This window comes from Schistocerca serialis, chromosome 6 (assembly GCF_023864345.2).
Source record: "Schistocerca serialis cubense isolate TAMUIC-IGC-003099 chromosome 6, iqSchSeri2.2, whole genome shotgun sequence".
Lineage (NCBI taxonomy): Eukaryota > Metazoa > Arthropoda > Insecta > Orthoptera > Acrididae > Schistocerca > Schistocerca serialis.
In genome coordinates this window covers 683211369-683231004 of record NC_064643.1, presented here as the reverse complement: position 1 = coordinate 683231004, position 19636 = coordinate 683211369, and the positions used below count along the sequence as shown (strand labels likewise).

Sequence of the window (19636 nt, the reverse complement as noted above, 5' to 3'; positions counted from 1 at the left end):
ATACCTATCAGTATGTGTCTATTTCCTATAAATTCAGTGACTTCATCTTTTGTATAACCCAGTAGATACAAAAAATTCCCTCCTTTTCAGTCTCCTTCATTAATTTAATGTTAGGATAAAGACAATTAAAATGGTCCAATAACCAGTGAAAATAATCTATTCCTCATGGCCAAACAAGAAACGCATCGTCAGCATACCTCAAAAAACAAGAGGGCTTCAAAAAAGATGTTTTCGGGGCCGTATCCTCCATGAAAAGATTAGTGACTATGGGGGATAACTCCCCATAGCCACACCATTACTCTGTTCAAAATATTTGTCACTGAATAAAAAATAGACGGATGTCAGTACACCACATCGAAACTGACAAGTAAATCAGAGGGATCAAGATGAAGCAACTTTAAGTGCTGAACAAGTTCCATAAATTGGAAATATGGTGTTCATATTTACCCACATGAGGACTGAGGACTGTCACTAAACATTTTACCAAGTTGCAAGTCAGTGCACCCAAATTACATCTACATCTACATCATGCATAATGCCCACATGAGGACTGAGGACTGTCACTAAACATTTTACCAAGTTGCAAGTCAGTGCACCCAAATTACATCTACATCTACATCATGCATAATGGGACCCCATCTTTATGGACCTTTCCAAACTGTATATTCTAGGTGGAATGGCCGCACCAGGACAAAGCTTTTTAATAATGTCTTCAGGTAATGATCTTCAGAAGTGAAGTCATTATCCATTTTATGCAGTCCGTGGGATCCTTCTGTAATATACGATGTGATGGATCCTCAAGTAAATCTTGCATCTTATTCACATAATCGGCCTTGGAGATTAAAACAGTAGTGTTGCCTTTGTCTGTTGGTAAAATTAATAATTCAGGGTTCTCTCTAATAGACCAAATAGCTGCCTGTTCAGCCGAGGAAATGTTACTCTGTGGAGGTCAAACCCAACGCAAAATGTGAGACACCTCCTGTCAGATGTCTTCTGCCCCTACTTCCAGAAGATGTGACACGCTTGATCAACAGAAAAAATGAATTCCAAAGTGATCATTTCCAGATATCAAAGTTTGATGGCAAAGACATTGAAATTGAGAGAACTGCCTACTAGCAGCACTCCTATGCACCCAGTCTGATACTGCCCAGGAAGAAAATTTGACACACTCCCAAGATAGTGTAGACAACAATGACGAAAACTCTACATGAAGCTAAAATAAATCTTTGGACATAATATCCAAATGTCTTTGTGTAAAACAGATGCGTTCTCCAACTAAGGCAAAACTAGCCTGCCTCTTAATACTACTGACACTCTCTTATTAATGTAATGGACAAATCTGGCAAATTTTGGTATAATACCTCCGTTGTGACATTCAGTAGAAAGGCGATGGTACTCAGCAGCTTCCCTTTCTTCCTACAACGTTTATCAAACTCACTGATGCTCTGAACCATCTCCTCCCCCTAGAGGCACTTGATGTGGCTATGTAGACTTTCCGGGCATATTAATAAATCAGATTTTTGTCAGATCTTCAGCTGGATCAAACTGTCATTTGCACACAATATTTCTGCGGTCCACTGGCCGCCATCATCAGGTGAGAAAAGCTAAGCTGCTGTCACTGATAAATGATTCAAACTGTGAATGATGAAATCTTTATATGCAGCAAAAGTAGAAAAGCACATGAGCTAAGGTAATGCACAAGTGCTCAATCATTGCTGCTAGCCCCTGGCACAAGAACAGTTGCAGCACCTCCAGTGGTGAATACTGTCAAAAAATGATATATCATTAAAAACTGTTGCTCATACATGAGCATTTCAGATGCTTCATATCAGATAAAACAGGGTTCCATGTTTTACTTAGCGAATATCCATTATCACAGTTAATGATATTATCTGTTAGTTTGATTCTGACAGATTCTTTTAAAACACAATCCCAGTAACGTGAGGCATTGCAACAACTTGTGTCTTATTGTGCAGCATCCTATGTCCCTCTTTAAAACAGTGCTCAGCCACTGTGGATTCATCAGGTCCTAATAATCACATATGGCAATGATGTTCAACACATCTGTCATTGACGATATGAATTTTGGCCAGTGTTTATTTTACTGCACTCACATGGTATTTTGTAAATGCCAGCTTTCTCAAACCTACATCGCCCTTCACAGAGCCAAGAAATGCTCTAATCTTAACTGGTAGATGGAATGCACATCTAATCTCATGTTTCTTCGAAACCTTATCTATCTTGACAGACACATTCCTAGCATAGGTAATGAAAGACACAGAACTAAAAGTGTCTTCCGCTGGTTTAGATAATTATCCGAACTCAAAAGCACTTCGATTCTGTCTGTCCTTATAGCCGTTCTGATTAAACATGTCCTCATGATGTTGCAGCCCTTGTGGTAAATTCTCATCATCAAAGATAGAATATGCTCTTTTGACCAAGGTCCATAGGACTCATTTATGATGAAACTGTGGATAACAGCTGGTGGCACCAGCTGAAGACACTTTAGGTTTTTGTGGCTTTCCTTCCATATTCTGGGAACGTGTCTGCCAACACAGACAGGGTTTTGAACAAGTATTAAATCAGATGTCTATTCCATCTGCCAGCTAAGTTTAGAGCAGTACTTGGCTCTGTTAAGGATGATTTAAGTTTGAAGAAGCCTGGCATTTACAAAATACCATGTGAGTGCTGAAAATATACATTGGCCAAACTATTCGTACCGTCAATGACAGATATGTTGATCACCACCACCATACACGATTATTACAACTTGACAAATCTGCCTTAGCTGAGCACTGTCTTACAGAAGGACATAGGATGCTATAAGATGAGACACAAGTGGTTACAAACTCCTTGCATTACTGGGATTGTGTTTTAAAAGAATCTACCGAAAACAGACTGACAGGTAATATCATTAACTGTGATTTATTTATTTATTTATTTATCTTACAGCTCGAAACATGTATCTAACATGCATGGGCAATGTTATAATAATTACATTTAGGTTATTGATACACAATGTAAATAGGTTACATGCTATTAAGTAAAAGATCACTTAAGTATATTTAACATAGCATCCCTGAGGTCAAATCATGTCAGCACCATACTGTATGGGCACTTCAATATAAGCCATTTTTTTAACTCATTTTTAAAAATTCTACCAGAAAGCTGTTTCAGGTTGTTTGGCAGAGAATTATAAAATATTGCTCCCTTAATGAATGGCGTATTTGTTGTTAGATTCAATCGTCTGCTCACCATATGAAAGTCTGATTTGTGTCTTGTATTGTAATCATGGATTTCCATATTCCTGTTTGTCACTTTTTTGTCTTTTTTCGGTAATAATATTGATTGAAACATATATACTGCATAGATAGTCATAATATTAAACTTAATAAAAAGGTTTTTACATGAAGTTCTGGATCTTACTTTTGCCATAGTTCTTATTACTCTTTTCTGCAATACAAATACCCTTTTTATATTGTATTGGCTACACCCACCCCACAATACAATTCCATAAGATAGATGGGGATACACCAACCCAAAATACGCTATTTTTATTGCTTCGATATCTAAATATTGAACTAATCTCCTTAGTAAATACAGACTAGATGTTATTTTACCACAGACATGATCTATTTGCTGATTCCACGAAAGTCTGTCATCTATATATATCCCCAGAAATTTACATTCTGAACAGGTGTGATAATGGATACCCACTAAGTAGAACTTGGAATCTTGTTTTACCTGATATAAAGAAACAATAGCATCTGAATTGGCCATCTATGAGTAATAATTTTTAATGATCTTTTGTTTTTCGACAGTATTCACCATTGGAGGCACTGCAATTCTTCTTGTGCCAGGGACCAGCAGCAACGGCTGAGCACTTGCACATTACCTTAGCTCGTGTGCTTTCGTATTTTCAGTACATATAAAGGTTCCGTCATTCACAGTTTGAATCATTTATCGGCAACAGCAGCTAGCTTATCTCACATGATGATGGCGGCCAGATGGACTGCGGAAATCATGTGTGCTGACAATTTGATCTGGCTGAAGACCCACATGAATTTAATCTGTTAATACACTGGGAAAGTCTACATAGAGGAAGGATGGTATGAGGACCGATGTGCCTCCAATTCAGGCTGTCTGAGATTTTCCAGCACCAGGGACGAGTAAAGAATGGCAGTCTTTCATGGACTCACAAATTATTATAGGAGATGTAGTGCCACTGCTTATGCAGCTGCAGAGAAAGTGTTGTCTGAGGAGTCAAAGCATTTGACAAGCTAAAGGAAGTACTTCTGTTGAGTCCAGTGTCAGTGCTCCTGGATTTTCAGAAGGAATTTATATTGTCACATGATGCATTGAGTCTTGTTCTCAGGTGTCTTTTGGTTCAGGAGGTCAGTGGAGAACAATGCCTTATTGCTTTTGCATTGAGGCAGCTAAATATAGCTGTGAGAAATTATTCTGCTAGAGAGATGGAAATGCTTAGCATGATTTAGGGAGTAATACACAAAGTTGGTTTGAAAAGTCTGGAGCATTTTTATTTCACCTTCATTATTGGGAAGCTTGTTTATTCTGAGGATCATATAAAGAATTTCAACCACGTACAGCATACAGCTCAGTGCTGACAGCCATCTGAATTGGTCAGTGTGTCAACTGCGATCAAAAATGGGGAAGTTCAGAATTGGGTGAAGATTATTCAGGCTCTGCACCATCATTGAAGACCATTTACCTTTGGAGTAATGAATTTAAACATGGTCAGACAAGTGCGGAAGATGAAGTGCACTCCAGTCACCAAATTGAGGACACGACAGAGGAAACCATCGACAAAATCAATGATATGGTAATGCAAGAGTTCCAAATAAAAACCCATGAGATTGCTGAGACTGTAGATGTTTCAATTAAATGAGTGCATAACATCCTGCATGCATTATTGGGTATGGAGAAGTTGTGGGCAAAATGAGTAGTGCCGCAATAGGTGCATCCGGCACATTTCAGCACCGCGTCTGACGACGTTTAACCACAATTTCCAAGACTTTCTGTGTTGATTGGTGACTGCTGATGAAACCCAGATCCACCATTACACATAAGTCAAATCAATGGACAAAATCTGGTGAAAGTGCACTGAACACTGCAGAGACCATTTTGTTGTCTGGTAAGCTGATAGGCACCGTTTTTTGTGTTCCCCAAATAATTAACCTCATATATTCTTCGGGAAAAGGCAGAACCATAGCTGGACTCTATAATGCTTCTTTGTTGGATCATTTGAAGGAAGACCAAGGTTGCTATGCAAAAAAAGTGCTCTTTTGCCAGGATAGTGCACCATTCCATGCAATGGCAAATGTCCACAAATTTGGCTCTGAATTGGTTCCTCATCCACCATATTCTTCAGACTTAGCCCCTAGTGACTTCTTCCTACTCCCTAACTTAAAACTTGTGGTTGCTGAAAAGAAATTTTCATCAAATGAGAAAGTGACAGTTGTAGTCAACAAGTATTTTACAGAGTTTTACATAACCTATTTTTCGGATGGGATGAAAACGTTGGAGGATCACTGGACAAAGTGCATATCCTTCACAGGAGACTGTTGAGAATTAAGGTGCATTATTTATCATCATCATCATTTAAGACTGATTATGCCTTTCAGCGTTCAGTCTGGAGCATAGCCCCCCCTTATAAAATTCCTCCATGATCCCCTATTCAGTGCTAACATTGGTGCCTCTTCTGATGTTAAACCTGTTACTTCAAAATCATTCTTAACCGAATCCAGGTACCTTCTGCTTGGTCTGCCCCAACTCCTCCTACCCTCTACTGCTGAACCCATGAGTCTCTTGGGTAACCTTGCTTCTCCCATGCATGTAACATGACCCCACCATCTAAGCCTGTTCGCCCTGACTGCTACATCTATAGAGTTCATTCCCAGTTTTTCTTTGATTTCCTCATTGTGGACACCCTCCTGCCATTGTTCCCATCTACTAGTACCTGCAATCATCCTAGCTACTTTCATATCCGTAACCTCAACCTTGTTGATAAGGTAACCTGAATCTACCCAGCTTTCGCTACCATACAACAAAGTTGGTCGAAAGACTGAACGGTGTACAGATAACTTAGTCTTGGTACCGACTTCCTTCTTGCAGAAGAGAGTAGATCGTAGCTGAGTGCTCACTGCATTAGCTTTGCTACACCTTGCTTCCAGTTCTTTCACTATGTTGCCATCCTGTGAGAATATGCATCCTAAGTACTTGAAACTGTCCACCTGTTCTAACTTTGTTCCTCCTATTTGGCACTCAACCGGTTTATATTTCTTTCCCACTGACATTACTTTCGTTTTGGAGATGCTAATCTTCATACCATAGTCCTTACATTTCTGATATAGCTCTGAAATATTACTTTGCAAACTTTCAATCGAATCTGCCATCACAACTAAGTCATCCGCATATGCAAGACTGCTTATTTTGTGTTCACATATCTTAATCTCACCCAGCCAGTCTATTGTTTTCAACATATGATCCATAAATAATATAAACAACAGTGGAGACAGGTTGCAGCCTTGTCTTACCCCTGAAACTACTCTGAACCATGAACTCAATTTACCGTCAACTCTAACTGCTGCCTGACTATCCATGTAAAGACCTTTAATTGCTTGCAAAAGTTTGCCTCTTATTCCATAATCTCGTAGAACAGACAATAACTTCCTCCTAGGAAACTGGTCATATGCCTTTTCTAGATCTATAAAGCATAGATACAATTCCCTGTTCCACTCATAACACTTCTCCATTATTTGCCGTAAGCTAAAGATCTGGTCCTGACAACCTCTAAGAGGCCTAAACCCACACTGATTTTCATCCAAGTGGTCCTCAACTAATACGCGCACTTTCCTTTCAACAATACCTGAGAAGATTTTACCCACAACACTGATTAAAGAGATACCTCTGTAGTTGTTACAATCTTTTCTGTTTCCATGTTTAAAGATTGGTGTGATTACTGCTTTTGTCCAGTCTGATGGAACCTGCCCCGACTCCCAGGCCATTTCAATTATCCTGTGTAGCCATTTAAGACCTGACATTCCACTGTATTTGATGAGTTCCGACTTAATTTCATCCACCCCAGCTGCTTTATTGCACTGCAATCTATTGACCATTTTCTCCACTTCCTCAAATGTGATCCTATTTCCATCATCATTCCTATCCCATTCTACCTCGAAATCTGAAACATTACTGATCGCATTTTCACCTACATTGAGCAACTCTTCAAAATATTCCCTCCATCTGCCCAAGGCATCCACAGGTTTCACCAGAAGTTTTCCTGACCTGTCCAAAATACTTGTCATTTCCTTCTTACCTCCCTTTCGAAGACCGCTAATTACACTTCAGAATGGTTTTCCAGCAGCTTGACCCATAGTCTCCAACCTGTTTTCAAAGTCTTCCCAAGATTTCTTCTTGTATGCTGCAATTATCTGTTTGGCTTTGTTTCTTTCTTCAACATAACTTTCTGTGTCTACCTGAGTTCTAGTATGTAGCCATTTTTGAAACGCCTTCTTTTTCCTTTTACAGGCTGCCTTGACAGTGTCATTTCACCAAGCTGTTTGCTTCATCCTACTTTTACACACTACTGTTCCAAGACATTCTTTAGCCACTTCTAGTACTATGTCCCTGTACCTTGTCCATTCCTTTTCCAATGACTGTAATTGACTACATTCAACTAACTGGTACCTTTCTGAGATCGCTGTTATGTACTTGTGCCTGATTTCCTTATCCTGAAGTTTCTCCACTCTTATCCTCCTACATATGGATCTGACCTCCTGCACTTTTGGCCTCACAATCCCAATTTCACTGCAGATTAAATAATGATCAGTGTCATCAAAGAATCCCCTGAATACACGTGTGTCCCTCACAGCCTTCCTGAATTCCTGATTTGTTATCATATAGTTAATGACAGATCTGGTTCCCCTGCCTTCCCAAGAATACTGGTGAATGTTCTTATGCTTAAAAAAGGTGTTTGTGATTACTAAGCCCATACTGGCACAGAAATCCAAGAGTTGTTTCCCGTTCCTGTTGGCCTCCATATCCTCTCAAAATTTACCCATAACCTTTTCATACCCTTCTGTTCGATTTCCAATCCTGGCGTTAAAATCACCCATGAGCAGAACACTGTCCTTGCCCTTTACTCTAACAACTACATCACTGAGTGCATCATAAAAACTATCCATCTTATCTTGATCTGTCCCTTCACAATGCGAATATACTGACACAATCCTAATTTTCTTGCTAGACACTGTCAAATCTATCCACATCAGTCGTACGTTTACATACCCTATTGCAACGATGCTGGGTTCCATTTCTTTCCTGATGTAAAGCCCTACACCCCATTGTGCTATTCCTGCTTTGACTCCTGACAGGTAGACCTTGTATTCTCCCACTTCCTCTTCTTTCTCACCCCTTACCCGAATGTCACTAACAGCTAAAACGTCCAGTCCCATCTTACTTGCAGCCTCTGCCAGTTCTACCTTCTTCCCAGAGTAGTCCCCATTGATATTAATAGCTCCCCATCTCATTACCATTTGTTTGCCAAGTTGTATCTTAGGAGTCCCTGGTTTGTCAGTTAGAGGTGGGACTCCGTCACCTCCAAAGGTCCGAGGCATTTTGCTCTGATCGTTGCCAGCATCATATTTAAAGTACCAGGGAAGCAGGTTGCTAGCCTTACTTGCCCCCAGTCGCATTGGGTTTTACCCCTAATGGCTGAGGGACTAACCAGTGGATTTGGTAGTCTTTGCCGTATGAGCACAAAGGTGACCATGACTCAGAATATGGCCTTATTCCAAAGTAACTGGTATCCCGACTGTCGGGACCACTTACTTGGCCACTCATATGTTGCCCGTGGTTCATGAACTAGGACATGACTACAGGAACCCACACCATGAACCACGTGCATTATTTATGAATCAAATATTTTTTCTTGCTTTTTTAGCAGACTTTATGAACCACTCTCACACTTCTGGTGTTACCATTACAAGAGAAAGTTTACTGTAGTGACTGATCATGCTGCTTCGAATTGGTAACTAGGTTTGAAGGACCCATCCAGTAGAATGATGAGATGTGCATTAAAACTCAGCGAAGTTGAGTACAATGTAATTCTCAAACTGGGGAAGAAACACAGAAATGCGAATGCATTAAGCAAAAGGGTAGCAATGATACCAGTACTAGGTCAAGACCTTGCTGGGTGCAAACAGCACAGAGTGCTGATGGAGAAAGTCAGCAATGCCGTACACAGCAGCAGTTCAGCATTTGCGACAGGTTGTTATGTAAGGAGACAAGGTCGGGGCCACCAGTGCTAGGACCAGGGAAGATAAGGAAGAGTTACTTAAAGAGATGCACGATCACTTTTTGTGTGGTCACAGAGGATGCAGGGCGACAGGTCAGGGGGTGGCAGAGAAGTTCTGGGTGGAAGGGAAGAAAAAGTGATGTCACTCAGTACATCAAGAATCGTGTAGTGTGCACAATGTGCAGATTTGAGTTGAAAACAAGTATTGTTTCACAGATTTCTAGACACTACAGAAAATGTTTGGATGATGGGGTAGATCTGTAAGGACTGTTTTACCAAACTCCAGCAATGAATTGTTTTGTGCTGATTATAATAGACAATTTCTCTCATTATATTGAGATGATACCGCTGTCAAACCAGCAGACCATCACAGTTGTGCAAGCACTGGGGAATAGATGGGTGCTGAAATTTGAGGCGCCAGAGACAATAATAATGGCTCAGGGGACGAATTTTATGTCGGACTTGATGAAGGAGTTGAGTGTGTCTAGAGTGAAGAAATTGAGAACTAGTCCACTCTGTCCTCTGTCAAACAGAAGGACATAGCAGGTGCTCAGTTATAACAACTCCCACCATAATGAGTAAGATACGTATTTATCTTTCGAGATGAACGTGCACAACATCACACTTGAGGTGATATATGGTAAAAAGAAAGCAGTCATTATTTGATGTGACTAAGCAGAAAGGGAGCAGGAATAGGAAATCAGTCAGCTTGTGAGAACTGTGAGAGAAGTTTGGAAGAGGGTCAAAAGAGCTAACACCGTGGCACTGGAGAGGCGAGAGGAGGCAGTGAAGCACATGGGAACCATATCTCAGTATACAATGGGATTCTCCCATGGGGAAAACAAAGAAGCGTTTGACACAATACCATGTCCTGTACCAAGTGACTGAAACCACTACATCTGCAAGTGTGAAGCTACAACTATCAATGAGGTTAACGACAGTACGTGTCGGACACTTAACGACCCTTCAAGTATGTGTCGTAATCAATCCCGGGAGGAGTATCAATAGAACCAAAGAAGGAGCAGAAGAGTGTGCAATGGGAGGAGGAGGAGGAGGAGGAGGAGGAGGAGGAGGAGGAGGAGAACCATATACCTTATGTACAGCATTCATTAAAGGCAAGAAGGTAGTCAATGAATTTTATTGTTTTACTTTGTTTCTTGAAGTAGTACATCATATGTATGTGTTAGGGTAAGGTTGTAAAATGTAAACTTTCACAGCTGTAATTGTCACAAGTAATAAAATATTCCAGTCTATTATGCCATGATTGAAGGGATTTCACTTTTAAAACCTGATGTTTCGTGCCCAGTTGCGGAAGACAAGCCAGGGTGCAAACCAGACATTCTAAAAAGCCACGATCCCCCTCAAAAATGTCCTCCACAGAGGAGGACAAAATGTTGTGTTTTAAAGTGAAACCCCTTTGACCAAGGCATAATAGCCCAGAATATTTTATTAATTGTAGCGTAAGGGTTATTTTTAGCTGTTGTGTGAGAAACGCTGACTGGAGACAGCAAGGCTTCTGGGGGAAATGGTAATGGTCCTTGTCCTCAGGCTGCCGTCTGGCAAGAGTGAGGAAGGAAGGGAGGATGCTGGCCTTGGTGCTGTGTAGCCCTTCGCCTGGGGCAGAGTAGGGGCACTATGAGATCACACCTCGAAGGAAGAGTTTTGTTTTCCAAGAAGCAAGACGTGGTATTGTATAGTCATAGGTGAACGTTAAGTTTGATAGTTAATGTACGGGAACAAGAAAATGGAGTGAGGAGACTGGAAGAGGTATTCTCAGGTTTATGGCTGTTAGCAAGCAGCAGTAAAGTGTTTAATGAGGTGCCAGAAGAATATGAGAAGTTATGTGTAGTGTATGGAGGATTGAGGGAACAAATGCGACAAGTAGTAGGGGTGATGCCACTAGAATATTGGAGGAAAAAGATGGGACAGATAAACACTGGAGGAAGGATACTCCAGATGACACTTGGGACAGTGGATGCAGATAACAGAGTGAGCTAAATAGGATAGCAGAAGTCACGAGAGTGTCAGCCAAATGGAATCGAGAGGTTACGGAATGGCATTTCAGACGGATTGCGAGTTTGGAGAGCGGCACACTGAACGACGCACACACACGTGCTTTGCCAGCTAACTGGGGAAGTAAGTAATTGTGCTAGAGCTTCAGCTAGCACTCTAAACCAGGATTTCAAGGCAGTGCAAGCAAAAACAAAAGTCTTTGATGCAAGAATAATGCAAGAGTGTGTGGGATGCAAGAGTGGGGTTAATAAATTTGCAGGAAGCCATTCATCATGCACCGGACAGCCAATTGAGTCCTGTCCTGTCATCAGCCGAGCTATATCTGAAGCGATCAAGGGAGGTGTGGAAAGAGCTACCACCAGAACTACAGATAGTAACTGGGCCTAATAGTCATGACCTGCCTTTCTACTATTATTGAGGAACTATGGAGGTAAGAACAGATAGTGCACAACAGTATGTGTCAACGGACGTACCGGTGGCAGACAAATGTGCATGGTTTAGGTGTTACACAATTCACATCTATCCCGTAAGGTTAGAAACAACGGGGAAGTTTATGCAGGTTATGAGAGTAGTGTGTTACTAATAGCAGAAGATAAGGGTTGTATTGTGGTGGTGACTGTAAAATAACTACAGCAGTGTAAAAGCGGGGCGGTTGCCATATGCCCCCTGCTCATGGGATTCAAATTGGAGGAAACGCGTAAGCCATTTGATTGTTCATGGATGAGGCAGAGAGTCAGCCGTGCCAAAAGAGGGTGATGGAACCAAATCCATACTTCCTGTGAGTGGGTATACATTGGCTATACTTGGTGTATGACAATGTAACTTTTATTTGCTTGAGATGGACAGTCATTCAGCAACTTGATCTGTGGGTAATCCAAGTCCCAGTGGACTGGATGCCTCGAGTGTGAGACAGGCAATATTTTGTAAAAGATGAATTTGTTAGACCTGTGGAAGATTACAAGCATGGAGAAAATCATGTAATGAGCAAAGAGGTGCAGTGTGCACTTATACAGCAAGCAATGAATATGCTGAAGGAATTACAAGGAATGTATAGCAATTAATATAACTATCCTAGTATAACCTCAGTAGTGTGTCACTTGTTTTGTAATTCGATGGTTGAAGCAGTTCACGATTGAGAAACAGTCCTGAGCAAGACCTGAGAGGTTGAATCTTCCCAAAGGAAGGCAGTAATGTAGTACTGCTACCTAGTCTTGGAAAAAATTTCTAAGCAGCTGCCATGGAACTTCACATTAACTATAGCAGGCTGGCAAACACAGTGTGTTGACATGTAGGTTACAGCAACAGGTGTACAAAAGTATTGCGAGATGGGCTATCTGTGCTCTATGGGAACTGCACCATGCAGCAGAAATAGTCGGAGAGGGCAGGACGGTGTCACCATACCAGAACCAGAACTATGTTACGAGTTACATGATCAGGAACCGGGCAATAGCGCAACAAATGCACCTTGGAGGAGTGTAAATAACTGTCGATTTTGAGACAGGCATTCAGAGCCCAGCAGTACTACCACAATGCCAAGGCTGCAGTAAGTGATGGGATGACACCAGCTGCAGCAATGGTTTCAAGACTGGGACAGAGCAGGAGTCTCTCACACTGAGAAGTCCCTGGAGACTTCGTGCCAGAGCACAGTGGACCTTCTGTCTTTACCAGTTGCTGACATACCCCATTAGCAGGCAGCAAGTCACAGTTCACACACGGCAGTCTCCCTCTTCACCATGGAAGATGCAAGCCACGGTTGGGCATGGGCATTCAACATCAGAGGGGTGATGCAGTGAGAAGGAGTGTGCCCCTGACGTCAGTGCCTTGGCTGATTGGTGGGCAGCTTGTTTCCCCGAGTCTGATGTCACCACCTCTGGTTGTCGATGCAAGTACCGTTCATAAGGGGCAGAGGCCAGCCACTCGTTGATGGTGTAAAAATGTTGTGATTAAAACAATAATGTGGCCACATCAGCTTACCACTCAACCCCACCCTTGGCATAACAGCACCTACAATAGAGATGAGTCCATTCAACAGAAGTAACAAAATACAAGTCCACCTAGAAAAATATTTAGTTACAGCAAGGAATTGGTTCAGAACTTGAAAACATTGCATCTCCTCATTCTTATGCTGTACACTTTCATCTAACCAGTACAAAATTGAATTTAAATCTTAGTATTATTTCAAATACAGAATTTAAAACTGAAGACATTGATCCAGCACAGATATATGAAAGCTGCTACTTACCATGAGTGGACAGGAACAATATTTAATGACCCATCATCGGAGAGATCTTTATAATCAGAACACTAGCCTAATTTTTACAAGAAATATCCATGCACAATTAGGGAATGACAACCCTCTGGCATTTGCTTCGTTTGATTAAGAGTTGTTTTTTTGCCACACACATTTCGCTTCTTTTATTTATGAAGCACCACCATTGGCAATTTCCAATGTTGCTAGTCCATGTGTGCAGTCCTGAAAATGAGTTCATTTGGTCCTCATACTCCAGCTGGGCAGTTTCCAGTGCGTTTTCACCAATGTTTATTACACCACATCACCTCCACTTTTCATTGTGTGATCAACATGTGTGACACTCATGTTAATCACACAGTGTAAATTGCAAATGATATGTTGTAATAAACGGGTGAAAAAACACTAGAAATTGGTCAGCTGTAATATTGGGACCAAATGAACACATCTGGACCACACACACTGAAGATGCTGGCATAAATAAAAGAAGTGCAATGTATATGGCAAAAATAAAAAATGCTGCTTTTCGTTTAGTTGGAAAGATGGAACTTACCTCTGTGAATTTTGAAGCATCTAAGGAACAATAGAAAACAGGAAAAATGAGAAGAAAAATATAGTTTATATGCATTTTGAAAATGCTTTATCATATGCCTCTATCTAGTGGTAACCCTCTCTCTTCCCACCCCTCACCCTGTCATTCTGTATTTAGGCGTACCTCATTTACAGATGCTGCTGTTTCAGTTTATATGCCTTCAATTTACAATAAGAAAATATAATACAAAACAACAAAATCATTTTTATTTTGTACATCAGTATTAAATAAGTCAATAATCATAATTACACTGCAGCAATATATTTACAATATGCAAAAGTACAAAGGTAAATTAATATCATCAATTCAGTAGAGGTATTTCTGTGCACTAACTTTTAGTGCCACATTTACTGGAACAGTTATTGGACCCATTGTGACTAAAGCAAATACTTCACAAATTATTAATTTCAAATTGTTTCAATGTTAGGGTTTGGATAATGTTTTCCCCTTCTCATAGTAATGTAAGGTAAAAACTAATACTGTACACACTACTAACAAGCAAAATTTTTTATAACAATCAATCAGTTTCACACATCCAATAATGTAATTGCATAGTTTTATAACGAGTAATCTTGACAGAGTACTATATCTTTCCATTTCACAGTTTGTTCCTTGCATATAATATCTTAGGCTCCACTGTCATGTGTTATACGTGAAATCTTCATTGTAGGGTACTAGTGTTACTTACCATAACAAAGAAAGTTGTTACAATAATGACATTTAGGTACCATTCTTGAAAACAACTGACTACATCACTCACAGTAGCTTAGGCCTGTTACCAATACATTGTTTTCAGCAACTTTAATCAATAATGAATTGAAACTAACAAAAAGCACCACACTTTGCAACAAAATGGTTGTCTGCAATAAATATTTTAGATTTCAAGATGGAAATCATTCTTTTATTTCTCAGCTGTAAAATTAGATTCATTTTGTAAGAAACAGCAAGCACTGATGGTATCCTCAAGTGCAGTTAAATTTATTTTATCAAGGGGCCTGAAAACATGATTCTGCTTATTTACATGAATGCTGATAATTGATCCAAAATGTATTAAAAGTATGGGTCCATTGTTCTCAAATTAAGATTGAAATAATCATTTAAAAATATTATTATCACTGTGCCTGATGATAGAATGAAAAGTTGTATACCTCAATTTAGATCTAAAAAGTAAAGGTAGTGAAAAGAAGTTGTATTTATTCGAAAATTAGAGAAACATACATGATAGTGGCCTAAGGAGATTAGAAAATACGTTTTTAGACTTATTGATCAGCAGAAGACCAAGACGAGGAAAGCAAAGGATGTGCAACTACAGGGGCTAAAATGATATTGAGTCTATTTTTACAATACTTGACTTTACAGTTTACCTTTCTGGAATGTCTGAACAGTAAGGAACAAGTTCTTTGGCTCTCCCGGTCACAAATTGTCTCTATCCCTTTATCTCTTGTTATTCAATATTAAAAAAACTGAGAATTCTTAAGCTTTTTTGTTAATGTTAGCAATTCTGCATAGTATACCGTATCAACTATGATAACTGTGATTTTTTTTCACTATTCTCTAAGTTATGCTATTTTCATTGGCAGTAACATCAATGTTCTCAAATGCAAAATACATATACTCTATTATTGACACGTTCAACACTGTTCCAGTCATGAAAATTTAGGGAAATTAGGGAGGGTGACATTCTGAACACAACTCATTTAGGGCACAGCCTAGGTCAATTATTATTCAGTTGTAATGTTAGTTTTTTGCTAATACAGTGATACACATTCAACAGATTTTTTTTTTTTTTTTTTTTTTCAAAATAGAGGTCTGTTTTAACAAAACAATCAAAACATTAATAAAACAGAAATGAAAATCATGACTGATATGGATGTAAGTCGTATTCTTTAGATTTTAGATTGGACTTTGACATACATTTCAGTGTGATACTTATAGAATTATGTGGATGTCAGTTTCCCTATGAATGGTCACGCTGAGTAAGTTAAACTTCTGAATATTTATGGTTAAAAGAAGTCTGAGTCTCCAATTAAAAACATATTATGGAAAAAAATTATATCCATTTAAATGTTTCAAGCACTGGTAGTGGAATAGATTAAAGACCATTACAGATTAAATTCAAATGTCAAACTCTCAGGTACAAAAATTCTTTCTTCAGAAATATATGCGGAAATAAATCTTACTGACATCTCAAGAAGAAGAATGCGGGCAAGAATGATAGGAACCAAAGCAAACACAGTGAGACTAAAGAAAAGATGGAATCTAAATGAAAAACTAAGTGATGCAATTTCCCTGTCAGCTTGAAACACAAGCTCAAGGTACAGTCCTCATACTTGGCTGTTCTTGTTGGCCAAATTTTATTTGACATAACTACTGAACGTGAAATGTTTGTAAATCATATGTTTGTAAAAAAAGGTGAAGTAGACAACTGAGAATTAGTGGAACAATTTGTTGCAAGCATACATACAGTTAGTAACTTCTACTTGTAACAAGTGAAATTGGAAAAAAATAAATAAAGAAAGTAATTATTGTATGGATTTTCTTACTATTTAACTTTCAGTTCGATTCCATTTGCAACATATCTTTATGAATTACAAAGTTATCTTCTGACGGTATGCATGACCAAAATTGACTGAATACATCTGAATTGTCATCCATCTTATTATACAGTAAAATATGCAGGGGCGGGGAAGGAGTAAATACTTTTAATTAGACATAAAATCTCAATAAGGAGGTATCATTAACAGCACTCTGTGGTTTCCACAGATATGTACTGGATTTTTCTTTTGACAATGAAAACTGTATTACCAGACTAGATAAATTTTTAACTGGGAGTTGATACTGTTATTTGTGTCTGGAGCTGTCACCCATCAGTAGTGAAATGGATTTCCCAGCAGGCTCAAACAGAAAACTATGAAAATTAGCTTTTGAATGCCCACTGGACAGATGAAGTACACATTTAATTTAATTTAACTGAAATGTAATTGGTCACAGCTGAAATGTAGGATATTACTGACTCAAATTACATGAAAAATGTAACTAGCATGTTACTTCTTTCAGTTTTATATAAAGCATTATTCCACGCCATAAGCAGTTGTATGAAAACCATTCTGTGATACCATCAATACTTTAAGTATTAATATTCACTTTTATTGTTATTTTTGGACTACCCAGTTTCATAGTACTTCACCTCAACCAGCAGGAACAGTCACAACCCAAATACTAGTACAATAAGTTAAACTACATGCATGAAACTTCACTGATTACATTCACAATTCCATGGTTCACTTTCAGTTTTCCAGTGAGCAGAATATGGTGAGGGAAAGAAACTGGTCTTCATTCATCAAAACTTTCATACTATATTAACTGCAAATTAAACTAAGAGACTGACATTGTCTTCATATAGAAAATATCCAACAAAACTATTGAAAATGTGCTTGGAAATATTTCCTACAAGTTACAATAGTAATTCATGGTGGGATTTTTCACTTCAGGGTTAATGTTAATATACTTCTCAGAAAGCCACGTAAACTGGATACTTCATGCTTATGGCCTATTGTTGTGATACATATACATATACATTCCTCAGTGATCAGAGTGAAGATTCGAGGTTCTCTCTATGTACGCAAGTCCCAGAATGGGAACTAGTACCCAACATTTAAGCAAATATTTTATGTTTTATTGAAACATAATCAAAATGAATTAACCTTATTATAAAATGTATTTAAGTTTATATGTTCTTCCTTCACATTGGCAAACTTGCCAACAAAGGATGTTTTGTACTTCCATGTTGTAACATACAACATCATTATGATTACATTTTTACACAGATGTAAAATATTAACAAAATAAATATGAATATCAAAAGCAACTGTCCTGATATTACATAAAAGTGACACGAAAATCATGAGATCTTAAAGTTATCCACTATAATCTAAGTTCACAGAGAAAGGGAGGAAGAAGAAAATGACTTAAAAAGAACACACAAAATGCTAATGGTATCTGCCATTTTAATTGTAAAGCTGTTTGTCTGGGAGTGTAACCATTTTCTTACTGAGAGAAATTACGTTTACGCCTAAAGACGATGGCAAGTATCGAGCGCAGTCGTCGCCATCGACTGTGTTTATTCAGTTTAGTAGTTGTATGACGTCTGTCACGTTCTTTGAGTCGAATCTCACGCACTAAAGTATGGAACGCATCATCAACAAAATGTCGTAAAGCTGCCGATGTCTCGTAGAATGGACACCCGAATTGGGCTGCCAAGGCACGGCCTTCTTCTGGTGAGACCTTAAACAGTGTGAATTTATTTTAATGATACCACTTCAGCAAATAACACTAGGTTAGAGAAAATGCTTTTTAAATTATGCATTAGAAGTTATTTATTGTTACTGTGTCAGTTTCCTTGGAAAATTTCTATGATGGATAGAGTGAATACAATGCAATGCATGTTTGATGGAAAAGCACTGAGCTCATCATAAAGAACTTATGCTGGTTAAAAGTAAGATGATAGTATTTAGCTATATTCATCCAAAAGTAGCAATTTCCAAAGATAGCAATACAGGAACTTTGTGATTGCTAATGCAGGTATCAGAAAATTGTGACACAGGGATGGTTGTGTTGGAACTGTGGCAATTGCTCATACGACATACTGCATAACATACAGAAAAATATAATCATCTATCATATAGCGGAGATGCTGAGTCGCAGGTAGGCACAACAAGACGACTGTCTCAATAAGCATTCAGCCAAGAAGGCCACTGTCAAAAATAGATGACACCACACACACACATGACCACAGTCTGTGGCAGCTGAAGCCACACTACGAGCAGCAGCAGCAGCAGCAGCAGCAGCAGTGCATGATGGGAGACACAACTGGGTGGGAGTAAAGAGGAGGCTGGGGCAGGGAGGGTGACCGTGAAGGGCTGCTGGGGAGTGTGCAGAGACGAGGTGGAGAGAGAGTAGGGCAGCTATGCACAATTGGGTGGTCAGACGGAGGGTGAGCTTGAAGTAGGAGGGGGCAGGGGAGGTTGTGGAGAAGGAGAGAAGTAAAAAGTGTGTTGGAATAGAGGGCTCTGTAGTGCTGGAATGGCAACAGGGAAGAGGCTGGATGGGTGAGGACAATGGCTAATGAACATTGAGGCCAGGAGGGTTATGGGAACATAGGATATATTGCAGGGACAGTTCCCACCTGCACAATTCAGAAAAGCTGATGTTGGTGGTAAGGATCTGTATGGCACAGGTTGTGAAGCAGTCAATGACATGAAGAATGTTGTGTTGGGCAGCACACTCAGCAACAGGGTGGTCCAATTGTTTCTTGGCCACTGTTTGTCTGTGACCATTCATGCCTACAGACAGCTTGTTGGTTGCTATGCCCACATAATATGCAGAACAGTAGTTGCAGCTTACCTTGTAGATCACATTACTGGTTTCACAGGTAGACCTGCCTTTGATGGGATAGGTGATGTTAGTG

The 19636-nt window shown here is 39.4% G+C and overlaps 1 protein-coding gene across 1 annotated transcript in view; it reads right to left on the bottom strand.

Moving 5' to 3' along the window:
• Window positions 1-14353: 14353 nt before the first annotated feature.
• The window catches only part of LOC126483686 (GTP-binding protein Rit2), a 109919-nt gene continuing 104636 nt past the window's right edge, over window positions 14354-19636 (bottom strand). Inside the window, exon 5 of the mRNA XM_050106770.1 lies at window positions 14354-18453. Within this exon, the coding sequence (XP_049962727.1) occupies window positions 18217-18453 (237 nt within the window). The 3' untranslated portion in view covers window positions 14354-18216. The remainder of the gene's footprint in view (window positions 18454-19636) is intronic.